The sequence below is a fragment of the Pan paniscus genome, chromosome 16 (genome assembly GCF_029289425.2).
Source record: "Pan paniscus chromosome 16, NHGRI_mPanPan1-v2.0_pri, whole genome shotgun sequence".
Taxonomy (NCBI): Eukaryota; Metazoa; Chordata; class Mammalia; order Primates; family Hominidae; genus Pan; species Pan paniscus.
In genome coordinates this window covers 31,998,314-32,013,205 of record NC_073265.2, presented here as the reverse complement: position 1 = coordinate 32,013,205, position 14,892 = coordinate 31,998,314, and the positions used below count along the sequence as shown (strand labels likewise).

Below are 14,892 nucleotides of genomic sequence, written 5' to 3'. Positions count from 1 at the left end.
CTTCCTCATATATTAGTGAGAACATGCGGTATTTGTCTTTCTTTGCCTGGCTTATTTCATTTAACATAACAGCCTCCAGTGCCATCCATGTTGCCATGAATGACAGGATTTTATTTTTTATGGCTGAATAGTATTCCATTGTTTGTTTATACCACATTTTATTTTATTTATTTATTTATTTATTTTTTGAGACAGCATCTCACTCTGTCACCCAGGCTGGAGTACAGTGGTGGTGATCTTGGCTCAGTGCAGCCACCACCTCCCGGGTTCAAGCAATGCTCCTGCCTCAGCCTCCTGAGTAGCTGGGACTACAGGCACATGCCACCATGCCTGGCTAATTGTTGTATTTTTTGTGGAGACGGGGTTTCACCATGTTGGCCAGGCTGGTCTCAAACTCTGACCTCAGGTGATCCACCTGCCTTGGCCTTTCAAAGTTCTGGGATTACAGGCATGAGCCACCGTGCCCGGCCAATATACCACATTTTCTTTATCCACTCATCTGTTGTTGTACACTTGGGTTGATTCCATATCTTGGCTATTGTGAACAGTGATGCAGTAAACGTGAGTGTGCAGACATCTCTTCAATATACTGATCTTCCCAGTAGTGGGATTGCTGAATTGTATGGTAGTTCTATTTGTAGTTTTTTGAGGAACCTACATACTTTTCTCCATAGTAGTAACTGTACTAGTTTACATTCCCACTGTATTACTCTGTTTTCATACTGCTGATAAAGACATACCCAAGACTGAGCAATTTACAAAAGAAAGAGGTTTAATTGGACTTACAGTTCCACATGGCTGGGGAGGCCTTACAATCATGGTGGAAGGCAAGGAGGAGCAAGTCACATCTTACATGGATGGCAGCAGGCAAAGAGAGCTTGTGCAGGAAAACTCCCCCTTATAATAACCATCAGATCTCATGAGACTTACTCACTATCACGAGAACAGCATGAGAAAGACCTGCCCCCATGATTCAGTTACCTCCCACTGGGTCCCTCCCACAACATGTGGGAATTCAAGATGAGATTTGGGTGGGGACACAGCCAAACCATATCACCCACCAACACTGTATTTGAGAGTTCTCTTTTCTCTGCATCCTTGCCAGCATTTGTTATTTTTTTGTCTTTTTGATGATAGCCATTTTTACTGGGGTGATACAATATCTCATTGTGGTTTTTATTTGCATTTCCCTGATGACTAGTGATACTGAACATTTTTTCATGTATTTGTTGGCCATTTGTATATCTTCTTTTGAGAAATGTCTGTGTAGACCATTTGCCCATTTTCTAATGAGATGTTTTTCTTTCCTTTTTTTTTTTTTTTTTTTTGGCTGTTGAGATGTTTGAGTTTCTTAAATATTCTGGATATTAATCCTGTTAGATGAATAGTTTGTAGATATTTTCTTCCATTTTGTAGGTTATCTTTTCACTCTATTGACTGTTTCCTTTGCTGTGAAGAAGGTTTTCCTTTGCTATCATCCCATTAGATGAATAGTTTGTAGATATTTTCTTCCATTTCATAGGTTATCTTTTCACTCTATTGACTGTTTCCTTTGCTGTGAAGAAGGTTTTTAGTTTGATATAATCCAATTTATTTTTTTGTTGCCTGTGCTTTTGAGGTCTTATTCATAAAGTATTTTCCTAGACCAGTGTTCTGAAACATTTACCCTATGTTTTCTTCTAGTAGTTTTGTAGTTTCAGGCCTTGCATTTAGGTCTTTAATCCATTTTGAGCTGATTTTTATATAAGGTGAGAGATGGGGGTCTAGTTTCATTGTTCTGCATGTGGATATCCAGTTTTCCCAGCATCATTTATTGAAGAGGCTGTTCTTTCCCCAGTGAATGCTGTGGTGCCTTTGTCAAACTCAGTTGGCTGTAGATAAATGGATCTATTTCTGGATTCTCTGATCTGTTCTGTTGGTCTGTGTGTCTATTTTTATGCCAGTACCATGCTGTTTTGGTTACTATAGCTTTGTAGTATAATTTGAAATTAGGTAGTGTTATACCTCCAACTTTTGTTTTGTTTTCTTTTGTATTTTTGCTTAGGATTGCTTTAGCTATTTGGGGTCGGATTGTTTTTCTATTTCTGCAAAAAATGTCATTGGTATTTTGATAGGGATTGCATTGAATCTGTAGCACTTCAGATACTATAGGCATTTAAACACTATTAATTTAGCAATATTAATTCTTCCAATACAAGAGCATGAGATACCTTTCCATTTTATTGTATGTCCTCTTCAGTTTCTTTCATTAGTATTTTCTGGTTTTACTTGTAGAGATCTTTCACTTCTTTGGTTAAATTTATTCCTAGTTATTTTATTTGTTAAGCAAACAAATAAAATACAGAAAATCTAGTAGATCCTGTAGGTTTTCTTCATTAAAAAATTTTATTTTTGTCTGCCTGAGTTATTCAAAAGACCTGTCTTCAAATTTAGAAATTCTGCCTGGTCTAGTCTGTTGTTGAAGCTCTCAATTGTATTTTTTATTTCATTCATTGAATTCTTTTTTTTTTTTTTTTTTTTTTTTGAGATGGAGGCTGGCTCTGCCACCCAGGCTGGAGTGCAGTGGCATGATCTCAGCTCACTGCAACCTCTGCCTCCTGGTTCAAGCAATTCTTCTGCCTCAGCCTCCTGAGTAGCTGGGATTACAGGTGCCCACCACCACACCTGGCTAATTTTTGTATTTTTAGTAGAGATGGGGTTTCACCATGTTGCCCAGGCTGGTCTCAAACTCCTGACCTCAAGTTATCTGCCCACCTCGGCCTCCTAAAGTGCTGGGATTATAGGCGTGAGCCACCACACCCGGCCCATTTAATTCTTTAGTGCCAAGGTTTCTTTGGTTCTTTTTTATGATATCTATTTCTGTTGAATTTCTCATTGAAATCATGAATTGTTTTTCTGATTTAACTGAATTGTCTATCTTTATTCTCTTATATGTCACTGAGTTTCTTTAAAATTATTATTTAGATTTTTTTCTGGGATTTTGTATAATTCCTTATGATTGGGGTCTTTTACTGGAGAATTATCATTCCTTGGGTGGTGTCGTATTTCCTTGCTTTTTCATGTTTGATGTGTCCCTATGTTGATTTCTATGCATCTGGTAGAACAGTTGACTCTCCAAATTTTATGGAGTAGATTTCACAGGGAAAGACTTGGGTCTTGGGGTATCAGTTGGGTGTGGTGCCTTCGCTTTGATGCTAGGTGGATGCAATAATGTAGTCTTCATGCAATTTCTTCAGCTGTAACCCATGCTGGTGATGTTTGCAAGTGTCTCGGTGGCCTAAGGTGAGAGTTTGTGGCAGTGTTGGCATGGTTTTTCTGGGTATGGTCTCACCAGGCTGCTTCTCAGGTCAGGGTCTGCATGTGCACACAAGTGGGTCAGCCAGTTTGGAGTCTGGCTCACTGGGGTTGGAGCCACAGTACTGTTACTCTGGCCAGGGACATGGGCTCATGGCTGCTGGGCTGGGCTGGGAGGCACACCTGCCAGGGGCAGGCTCAGCAGGCTGTTTCTCAGGTCCAAGGCACAGGTGTGCAGCCGCTCAGCTGGCCTGGGGGTGTATCTGCCAGGAGCTGGCCTGAGCCAGCTGTCCCTGAGTGCTGGCAAATACACTGACCTGAAGGTGGGTCAGCTCCTCAGGGGTTTGGAAGCCTCTCCTGCTCAAGGGTGTGTCTGCCCTATGTGGGACTGCCAGACTGTTTCTCTACCTGGAAGTGTGCATGGCAGGGGTTAGTTTTCCTGCTGTGCAGGACTCAAATCACAGCTGATCCTGAGCCCAGGCTCCAAGCAGTCAGGGTCATGACATTGTAGCCACCAGCCACCTGTGTGAGCTTGAGGGAATGAAGATGGAGTCCAAGGGCTGGAGAGGTGCAGTGGCTTCTGGCCCCCGGAACAGGGTACACTCCAGAAGTAGCTCTGGCCTTAGGGTGGCACTAAGCTGTGGCAGCTTGGCTCATGGGTGGGCGGGAATGCTTACCTTGTTCTCCTAATCTGGAGCAAAGCAGCTGTGTGAATTTTTAGCAGCTCTCCAAACTAGGCTCCAGGCTCCAGGCTCGCGAGGACTGTTGGTTTCTCTTGTAGTAAGGATTGTAGGTGTTTGCAGTGGCAGTGAGGGCTGATGAGGCTGTTCTGCTTACCTTTTTCCCGCAGCAGGAAGTCCCTCCTGACTCCAGCCCAATCTGGGCTTGGGTAACGGGGCGGCAGAGGCTGGGTGCCTCCATGCTACCTTCTTGGGCTTCTTCTTTTTTTTTTTTTTTGAGATGGAATCTCACTTTGTCACCCAGGCTGGAGTGCAATGGCATGATCTCGGCTCGCCACAACCTCCGCCTCATGGGTTCAAGTGATTCTCCTGCCGCAGCCTCCCAAGTAGCTGGGATTACAGGCATGTGCCACCACGCCTGGCTAATTTTGTATTTTTAGTAGAGACGGGGTTTCTGCATGTTGGTCAGGCTGGTCTTGAACTCCTGACCTCAGGTGATCTGCCTGCCTCGGCCTCCCAAAGTGCTGGGATTACAGGCATGAGCCACCGCGCCCAGCCTATAATTTTCAACATTTCTATAAAGTATTATATAAAGCTGCTTTAGACAAAAAAGGTCTATGGTAGAATTTGAATGGCTAAAATTTAACTTCTTAATAGGCCAGGCTGTATTAGGTACCAATACATTATTCTATGTATATCTCTGCTCAATTATTTGTCTTTGTCAACAAACAAAAATGAGACATAGAAATTTCATATACCACATTCTTTTCATTTGGAAGAAAGGCTATTTGGAATGGATGTTGAATTTCACAGTTTTTATTATCTTAGTAACATTACAATCCTTGAATGAGAGAAAAGTAAAAGGATAATCTGTAAGTTAAAATGCAAATGGTAGTTGGTTTGCAGCTCATTGTTTCTCACTAGTGGCTAGTTTGAAACATGGGGTGACTGAAAAATAGTGAGGCTGCTTTACCTGAACTATTAAGTAAGACACTAATTTTGGTCAAACAGTACTAGGCACTAATAGAACTAAGAAATTATGAAAGAAATGGAAAATATTGAGATCCTTTTCTAATTCTTTAGAAAGATGTACATGATACAATTACAGAACAGAAGAAAGGAAATGATTGGATTAATGCCATAATGAAATGTTTGTGAATTATGGAAATTAAAGATATAAAAGATGCATGTGGCTTACTGGCAGATTATTTATTTGGTCCATTTGTAGAGCGCCCCAAGTATGAGAACTGCTTTTATGTCTTTATAGTTTAAGGAAGCTCTTTGCAGCTACACTTAGAATTAGCTTTCTCTTCTCTATACTCAACTACTGATCTTAGGTTTTCTCCTTTTATTTTGTCAGATAATGTTATTGCAGACTCAGTTTCCCCGACTTTGAGAGTATGTAGTACATGTCAGTAGGCTGTACTGTGCTGTGCACAACTTTCAAAATCCTGAAGTCCTATGTATGACTTCTTGGCTGTGTTTTTCCTCATTTGTGAATTTGTATTAGTAATAGTACTCTAACCGGGCACAGTGGCTCATATCTGTAATCCCAGCACTTTGGGAGGCCTAGTCAGGAAGATCTCTTGAGCCCAGGAGTTCAAGACCAGCCTGGGCAACATAGTGAGACCCTGTCTGTGCAAAAAAATTTTTTTTAATTAGCTGGTGTGGTGCTACATGCCTGTAGTCTCAGCTACTTGGGAGTCTGAGGTGGAGGGATTGCTTGAGCCCAGGAGTTAGAGGCTGCAGTGAGCTGTGATTGCACCACTGCACCTAGCCTGGGTGACAGAGCAAGACTCTGTCTCTAAAAATAATATTAATAATTTAAAAATGATAATAGTACCCGATTAAAATATAAAGAAGCTATGAAATGGGGTTTGTAAAAATGATCTGGGAAATATGAAATTTAAAGTACTATGGAAATATTATATGAGAGTAGTTTATGAACAGTTTATCATAATTGCTCAGAATCTTTTCAAGAAAAATTCTCCCATCTGGTGATTCATATATATTTTTATTGTTGTTGCTTTGGTGTTTTGTTTTTTTGTTTTTTTTGTTTTTTTTTGAGGCGGGGTATTGCTATGTTGCCCAGGCTGGTCTGAAACTCCTGGGCTCAAGCAATCTTCTGCCTCAGCCTCTTGAGTAGCTGGGATTACAGGTACAGGCCACCATGCTTGGCTCATATATATTTTCTATGTATAAAATTGCCACTCTTTTTTTTATACCATATGTATGTGCACATTTATATCCTGAATCTAAAATGAGTTAATCTCAGAACTGTAGAAATTAACCCTAGCTTCAATCTCAGAAGACCAATGGAGTTTTTTGTTTGTTTGTTTTGTTTTGAGACAGAGTATCGCTCTGTTGCCCAGGCTCGAGTGCAGTGGCACGATCTTGGCTCACTGCAACCTCTGCCTCCCAGGTTCAAGCCATTCTCCTGCCTCAGCCTCCAGAGTAGCTGGTATTACAGGCACCCGCCATCACCCCCAGCTAATTTTTGTATTTTTAGTAGAGACAGGGTTTCACCATGTTGGCCAGGCTGGTCTTGAACTCCTGACCTCAGATGATCCGCCCACCTCAGCCTCCCAAAGTGCTGGGATTACAGGCGTGAGCCACCGCGCTTGGCCTGGAGTATTATTTTTATGGCACTGCTGTGTTCATTTTGACTAATGTACTTAGAATTACATATAATAATTAGGTGACTGGTTTTTTTTGTTTTTGTTTTTCAGACAGGGTCCAGCAATCTGGCTGTGTCACACAGGCTGGAGTACAGTGGCATGATCTTGGTTCACTGCATCCTCTGCCTCCCAGGTTCAAGCAATTTTCCCACCTCAGCTTCCCGAGAAGCTGGGATTACAGGCGCCCACCACCATACCTGGCTAATTTTTTGTATTTTTAGTAGAGACAGGGTTTCACCATGTTGGCCAGTCTGGTCTCAAACTCCTGACCTCAGGAGATCCGCCTGCCTCGGCCCCCCAAAGCGCTGGGATTATAGGCAAGAGCCACCACACCTGGCCCGATTTTGAATATAGGTTATCATCTCCCTTGGTATTTGACATTTAATATAATTTCTTACACTTGCTTTTCTTATCATGGTCACTTTTGGGTGCATTTACTAAGAAGTAAATTTTGAAAAGTGAATTACTATAAATTTTAGATTTCAACATCACTTTCAAAATATACTAGAAAACTGCCATCTGTCTAAATATATTTTAGAATAATTAAAACAGAAATATGAGATAACTTCCTGAAGGAAAACAGTACCAATAGAACCTAATGCTTTTTCCCAAGGTCATTTTAGATTTGTGCTTATTCTAAGAGTTTAGCTCTAAACCCAAATTGCCTGTCTTGGATTAGCCTGAAGGATCCTCAGGACCCTGGTTGCATTTGGGAGCTATTCCAGGACATTAGTTAGGTGTTTTTTTCCTGGGCTGGACTTAGGACAAGCTTTACATGTCCATGAGCTTTACAGATCCATGTCCAACTAATAGTATTCCTGACACAAAGTGAAATAGATCTGAACATCTTAGCTGACCCTGGAACCACATGGTTTCTTGGTGTCTTTGGACTAGAGATCGACTCTAAACTAAATCTCCTATGACTAATCCAAATTCATTTTGCATTGTATTCAGACCAATTTCTGTAGTTTTCCTAGAACTTAATGGGTCTCATTAAGTGATTTGAACTTACTTGATTTCTCAAAAAGACTGTTTTTCTTTATTAGTTTATATAGTTATTTTCAGCCTACTTACATGTCACTTTAGGTGACGTGAAAATAATAAAAACTTTAGGTATCTTAAGGAAGGACATTCTTATTAGATATTGAATCTTATTCATATAGAATTAAAATTACCTCAGTGGAAGGGGGGTAGATTTTCACTTCTCATAGGCTTGATTTTTTTTTTTTTTTTTTTTTTTTCTGAGATGGAGCTTCACTCTTATTGCCCAGGCTGGAGTGCAATGGCACAATCTCGGCTCACCACAACCTCTGCCTCTCGGGTTCAAGCGATTCTCCTGCCTCAGCCTCCTGAGTAGCTGGGATTACAGGCATGTGCCACCACGCCCAGCTTATTTTGTATTTTTAGTAGAGACGGGGTTTCACCATGTTGGCCAGGCTGGTCTCGAACTCCCGACCTCAGGTGGTCTGCCCACCTCGGCCTCCCAAAGTGCTGGGATTACAGGCGTGAGCCACCGCACCCAGCCCGCTTGATCTTTAAAAATTGGTCAGGTGTGGGCTGGGTGCGGTGGCTCACACCTGTAATCCCAGCACTTTGGGAGGCCGAGGTGGGTGGATCACCTAAGGTCGGGAGTTCGAGACCAACCTGACCAACGTGGTGAAACCCCGTCTCTACTAAAAATACAGAAATTAGCTGGGCATAGTGGTGGGCACCTGTAATCTCAGATACTTGGGAGGGTGAGGCAGGGAGAATCACGTAAACCCAGGAGGCAGAGGTTGCAGTGAGCCAAGATTGCACCATTGCACTCCAGCCTGGGCGACAGAGCAAGACAACATCTCATAAAAAAATAAAATAAAATAAAAAATTGGCCAGGTATGGTGGCTTACACCTTTAATCCAAGCTCTTTGGGAGGCCAAGGCAGATGGATCACTTGAGCTCAGGAGTTTGAGACCAGCCTGGGCAACAGGTGACACCCCATCTCTACAAAAATGCAAAAATTAGCCAGATGTGGTGGTGCATGCTGTAGTCCCAGCTACTCGGGAGGCTGAGGTGGGAGGATCACTTGAGCCTGGAAAGCAGAGGTTGCAGTAAGCCAAGATCACACCACTACACTTCAGTCTGGGTGACACAGTGACCGTGTCTCAAAAAAAAAAAAAAGAAAACATTAGAGAAATCATGAAACATTAGTAAATACCTTTGTATGTCTTTACTTGTAGGAAGATATAATCCTAGTATTTAATAGAATTTATGGAAAACAACAAAATGCATGCAAATTTGGAGTTTTTCAATGAACAATTATTTGCCAATAATTTTTTCCTGTAATCCTGTATCTGGATTCTGGCAGGAAATAGATGGCATACTCAAAGGGACTTGGAGAGAATTTAATGTAAGGAATTTTTTACAGACGTATGGGCAGAGTTAAGAGAGCCAGTGGGACCAGCAACAGAGGGAGCCATTCCTACCATGAGTCCTGAAAGGGGAGTAGAAGTGGGTGTTCACAGAACTTGGCGAGGGTAGTAGCTGAGAGAGAGGCCATAAGAAGGGAGCTGTGGCCGGGATAGTGGAATGTAGCTGTCACTAGTGCCACAGTCCTCAGTGGGGAAGCAAGGAGAATCATTACCCAGCCCCCTCTTTCCTCTAACCCTCTGATTGCCTGTTGGTGCCATCCATTGAGCAGATCTAACCACAAATCAGAAAGCCAGGAAACCCAGGTGGTGCAGTCTGTAGAAATTAGTCTTCCAGGGCATACAGCACACCAAAGAAGGGGCAGGGATAAACCTACAGGGAGAGACTGTTCTGCACAGTTTCTGAGTAGGGTAGCTTGAGTGTCATTCATTGTTATTCAGAATTGTTCATTTTTCTTATAAGTTGGGCAGACCTGGTCAACATCTGTGTTCTTCCTATAAATTAGAAGTTGAGGTGTTAAATCTCAAAGCATGCATCTTTGTTGATATTTTACATAATTGCATTTTAATTTTTTCTTCCCCTTCTCCAGATTACAATTCCTAGACCTTCTGTGGCATCTACACAGTCAACTTCAGGAAGCTTTCACTGTGGTCAGCAGCCAGAGAAGAAAGATCTTCAGCCCATGGAGCCCACTGTGGAACTTTACTCTCCAAGGGAAAACTTCTCTGGCTTGGTTGTGACAGAGGGTGAACCTCCTAGTGGAGGAAGCAGAACAGATTTGGGGCTTCAGATAGATCACATTGGTCATGACATGTTACCCAACATTAGAGAAAGTAACAAATCTCAAGACCTGGGACCAAAAGAACTTCCTGATCATAACAGACTGGTTGTGAGAGAATTTGAAAATCTCCCTGGGGAAACTGAAGAGAAAAGCATCCTTTTAGAGTCAGATAATGAAGATGAGAAGTTAAGTAGAGGGCAGCATTGTATTGAGATCTCCTCTCTCCCAGGAGATTTGGTAATTGTGGAAAAGGATCACTCAGCTACTACTGAACCTCTTGATGTGACAAAAACACAGACTTTTAGTGTGGTGCCAAATCAAGACAAAAATAATGAGATAATGAAGCTTCTGACAGTTGGAACTTCAGAAATTTCTTCCAGAGACATTGACCCACATGTTGAAGGTCAGATAGGCCAAGTGGCAGAAATGCAAAAAAATAAGATATCTAAGGATGATGACATCATGCGTGAAGACTTGCCAGGTCATCAAGGAGACCTCTCTACTTTTTTGCACCAAGAGGGCAAGAGAGAGAAAATCACCCCTAGAAATGGAGAACTATTTCATTGTGTTTCAGAGAATGAACATGGTGCCCCAACCCGGAAGGATATGGTTAGGTCATCCTTTGTAACTAGACACAGCCGAATCCCTGTTTTAGCACAAGAGATAGACTCAACTTTGGAATCATCCTCTCCAGTTTCTGCAAAAGAAAAGCTCCTCCAAAAGAAAGCCTATCAGCCAGACCTAGTCAAGCTTCTGGTGGAAAAAAGACAATTCAAGTCCTTCCTTGGCGACCTCTCAAGTGCCTCTGATAAATTGCTAGAGGAGAAACTAGCTACTGTTCCTGCTCCCTTTTGTGAGGAGGAAGTACTCACTCCCTTTTCAAGACTGACAGTAGATTCTCACCTGAGTAGGTCAGCTGAAGATAGCTTTCTGTCACCCATCATCTCCCAGTCTAGAAAGAGCAAAATTCCAAGGCCAGTTTCATGGGTCAACACAGATCAGGTCAATAGCTCAACTTCGTCTCAGTTCTTTCCTCGGCCACCACCAGGAAAGCCACCCACGAGGCCTGGAGTAGAAGCCAGGTAATGCTGTGTGCTCTCCCTGTGTTAAGTGTGTAACACCATTTCTATATCTGCTTTATTGTAGTCCACCAATGGCAACATTTCTGTATTGCCCCCTTCTCAGTATCTTTCTTTCCTGCCTTTCCCAGGCCTTACAGCCTAGTGCAGTAGAAGTAATCAGATTTTTTCCAATTTATTGGAAAAAATTTAGCATACTCTACCTACCCCTGATCAGTTTATGGAAGAAAAGGAAACCAAACAAAGTATGTTGCATTTCCCTTAAGCTTGCTGCCTGACTTACACATAACATAAAATTTAGCATCTTTTGTTTCGTTTGTTTTTGAGATAGAGTCTCTCTCTGTCACGCAGGCTGGAGTGGAGTGACTCAATCTCAGCTCACTGCAACCTCTGCATCCCGGGTTCAAGAGATTCTCTTCTGCCTCAGCTACCCAAGTAGCTAGGATTACAGGCACCTGCCACCACGCCAGGTTATTTTATTTTATTTTTTTAAACTAGAGACAGGGTTTCGCTATGTTGGGCAGGCTGGTCTCAAACTCCTGGCCCCAAGTGATCCACCTGCCTTGGCCTCCCAAAGTGCTGGGATTACAGGCTTGAGCCACTGTGCCCAGCTGTATCTTAATCATTTTTAAGTGTACAGTTCAGTGGTATTAAGTACATTCACATTGTTGTGTTACACTTAATATTCTAAAGTTATAACACTTTCATTTGGATTTATATCAGCTTAACTTCAATATCATGCAGAAACTCTGCTCCTTTCAGTCTCCATCTCCACTCCTTTCAGCTGTTGATGTTACAAAATTACATCTTTATACATTGTGTGTTCAAACACATAAACTAATAATTTTTAAAATGCATTAATCTCTTAAATTATGTAAAAAACAAAATGTGGAATTTTAACTGTCCATGTGTTTGCCTTTATTAAGATCTTTATTTATTCATATGGCTTCAAGTTCCTGTGTGGCGTCCTTTCATTTCAACCTACAGGACTCCCTTTAGCATTTCTTGCAAGAACAGGTCTGGTGGTAACAAACTCCCTTAGCTTTTATCTGAGAATGTCTTAATTACTCCCTCATTTTTGAAGGACAGTTTTGCCAGATATAGGATTCTTAGTTGACATTTATTTTAGTATTTTAAAAGAAGTACTTTAAAGTACTAAAGTACTTCCAGCCTCAATGTTTCTGATGAGAAGTGTTCTGATAATTTTTTTGAGAATCTCAAGATTCTCTGTCTTTGTCTTTTGACAGTTTAATTATAATGTGTCTCATTGTGGGTCTCTGAGTTCATCCTACTTCGAGTTTGTTGAGCTTCTGGGATGTTGTATATTCATGTCTCTTATGACTTTTGGGGAGTTTGCAGCCTTTTTTCCTTTTTTTAAAGTATTCTCTCTGCCTCTTTCTCTTTTCTCCTTCTGGAACTCCCACAATGTGCATGCAAGTCTGCTTGATGGCCCCACAGGCCCTTTATTCTCTGTTTACTTTTCTTTACTCCTTTTTTTTTCTGTACCTCAGACTCAATACTTTCCATTGTCCTGTCTTCCAGTTTGCTGATTTTTTCTTCTGCCTGCTCAAATCTGCTTTCGAATCCGTCTAGTGAATTTTTTATTTTAGTGATTGTACTTTCTAGTTCCAAATTTTTTTTGGTTCTTGTTAGGTTTTCTGTCTCTTATTTATATTTCCATTTTGTTCATACATTGTTTTCTTGACTTTCTCCGTGTCTCTTTAGTTCTTCAAGCATCCTTAAGACAGTTGTTTCAAAGTCTTTGTCTAGTAGCTTTGCTATCAGGTCTTTTTCAGGTACAATTTCTGTTGATATATTTTTTTCTCCTTGGAATGGACCATACTTTCCTGTTTCTGTGTATGTTTTTTTATTTTTTTTGTTGAAAATTGGATATTTGAATCTAATAATGTGGTAACTCTGAAAATAAGATTTTCCCCTTTCTTCGGGATTTGCTGTGGGTTGTTTTTGTTTCTTTTTATTTTTGAGACAGGGTCTCACTCTGTCACCCAGGCTGGAGTGCAGTGGAATAATCATGACTTATTGCAGCCTCTAACTCCTGGGCTCAAGTGATCCTCCTGCCTCAGCCTCCTGAGTATCTGGAACTACAGGTGCATGCCAGCACACCTAGCTAATTTGTTTGTTTTTTTGATGGTTGTAGACTGTCTCTGTGCTGAGGACCAGCCTGAGATGTAAACCTAAGGTCTCAGACCTTTTCTAAGCCTGTACTTTTTCCTGGCTAAGCATAGTAGCTTTCTGATTTCCCCAGTATATGTGGTTGGTTTTGAATATACAAGTCTTTAATATCTGGCTCCGAAGAAGGGAAAAAAGAAAAATGAGGGAAGAAGAAAAAAGAGGACTGGCCCTTTTAATCCCCTAGCAGTCACTTCAGCCAGAGGAGAACCAGTTTGTAACAATGGGGAAAAATGTAAGAGTTACTACCTACCTCTTTCTCTGCTCTTCTGTGATCAGAAGCAGCAATGAGTAATCAGAGCACAGATCCCCAGTAATTGGAGGACAGGGTTCTTTTTGCCCACCTGGTTCTTGTAAGCTGTGTGCACACTGCTCCAGAAATAAGTGCACAGCTGCCTGCCATGGGGCCGGGAATGGGGGATGGGTAGCTGTTAACTGTGCTAAGATCTGAAATAGACTAAAATTAACTGTAATTGACAGTCCAAGCCTTCTCCTGGAAGTTGCAAGCCTTTGGTAGACTCCAGATTTCCAAGATAATTACATCAGACAGATTCTGCCAGTGCAGTTGCCTAGGTGGGGAGACAGATTCCTAGTGCTTCCTACTCTACTGTCTTCCCAGAATCTTCTCTGATCCAGGTTAATTTTTGGCTCTCCCACTTTCTAGCAGTAAGAACCTCCATTTCCTCATCTATGGAATGGGCAAAATATTTGCTTAATAGTTTTGGGAGAATGAAACAAAGCCACAATCATCTAGGACTTGGTACATTGCTTAGCATGTAATAAAGATTATGTCTTGTCTCCAGTTGCATTTTGATGATCAGCAATTTTCTAGCGTTGTTCAGTCAGAATCCCATTGTGTCCCATAATGCCATTATGATGTCAAATGCTAGTGAAGAATACGTTGTCCATGATTTGATAAATGGACCCTGGTAACAGTGCTGTTTATCTTGATTATAATGAATTAAACCAAAAAAATCCTATAGATTTCCCTAGGTCTGATGGTATATACAACCATACATAGTAAAGATACTGCTTTAGTATATACTGCATGCTATACTTTTTATTTAAATATTATCATGATATATTTGACCACAGAATGTTTATATTTTGAGGAAGAGGGGAAAATATTGGGAGGTGGTAAACCAGTGAAGAGTGCTTTCCAGGGCCAAATGTGGTGGCTCACACCTGTAATCCCAGCACTTTGGGAGGCTGAGGCAGGCAGATTGCTTGAGCTCAGGAGTTTGAGACCAGCCTGGGCAACATGGTGAAACCTCATCTCTACAAGAATTAGCCAGGCACGGGTGCTACACAGCTGTATTCCCAGCTACTTGGGAGGCTGAGGTGGGAGGATCCTTCTATGAGTTGTTGTCTGTGTTCATGTCAGAACATTCTATTGGGTTACTTTTTTTTTTTCTTTTGAGATGGAATCTTGCTCTGTCGCCCAGGCAGGAGTGCAGTGGTGCGATCCCGGCTCACTGCAACCTCTGCCTCTCAAGTTCAAGCGATTCTCCTGCCTCAGTGTCCCGAGTAGCTGGGATTATAGGCACCTGCCACCACACCCAGCTAATTTTTTATATTTTAGTAGAGATGGGGTTTCGCCATGTTGGCCAGGCTGATCTCGAACTCCTGACCTCAAGCTATCCACCCACCTCAACCCCCCAAAGTGCTGGGATTACAGGTGTGAGCCACCGTGCCCTGGGTTACTTTCTGTAACTAACCCCCTTCTCTGCAAATTATATTGAAGATATTTTATCCTAGTCTGAATTTTAACTTGGGTTGTAGTG

The 14,892-nt window shown here is 41.7% G+C and overlaps 1 protein-coding gene across 11 annotated transcripts in view; it reads left to right on the top strand.

Moving 5' to 3' along the window:
- Positions 1 to 14,892, top strand: part of TTBK2 (tau tubulin kinase 2) — a 179,204-nt gene that overhangs the window by 154,966 nt on the left and 9,346 nt on the right. For 10 of the 11 annotated variants that reach the window (XM_034938605.3, XM_063596588.1, XM_063596586.1 and 7 more), the window contains one exon: positions 9,648 to 10,921. In XM_034938605.3, coding sequence (XP_034794496.3) covers positions 9,648 to 10,921 — 1,274 coding nt within the window. Of the gene's footprint in view, positions 1 to 9,647; positions 10,922 to 11,269; positions 11,389 to 14,892 lie in introns of all 11 variants that reach the window. The other variant, XM_063596589.1, reaches the window with a different exon arrangement.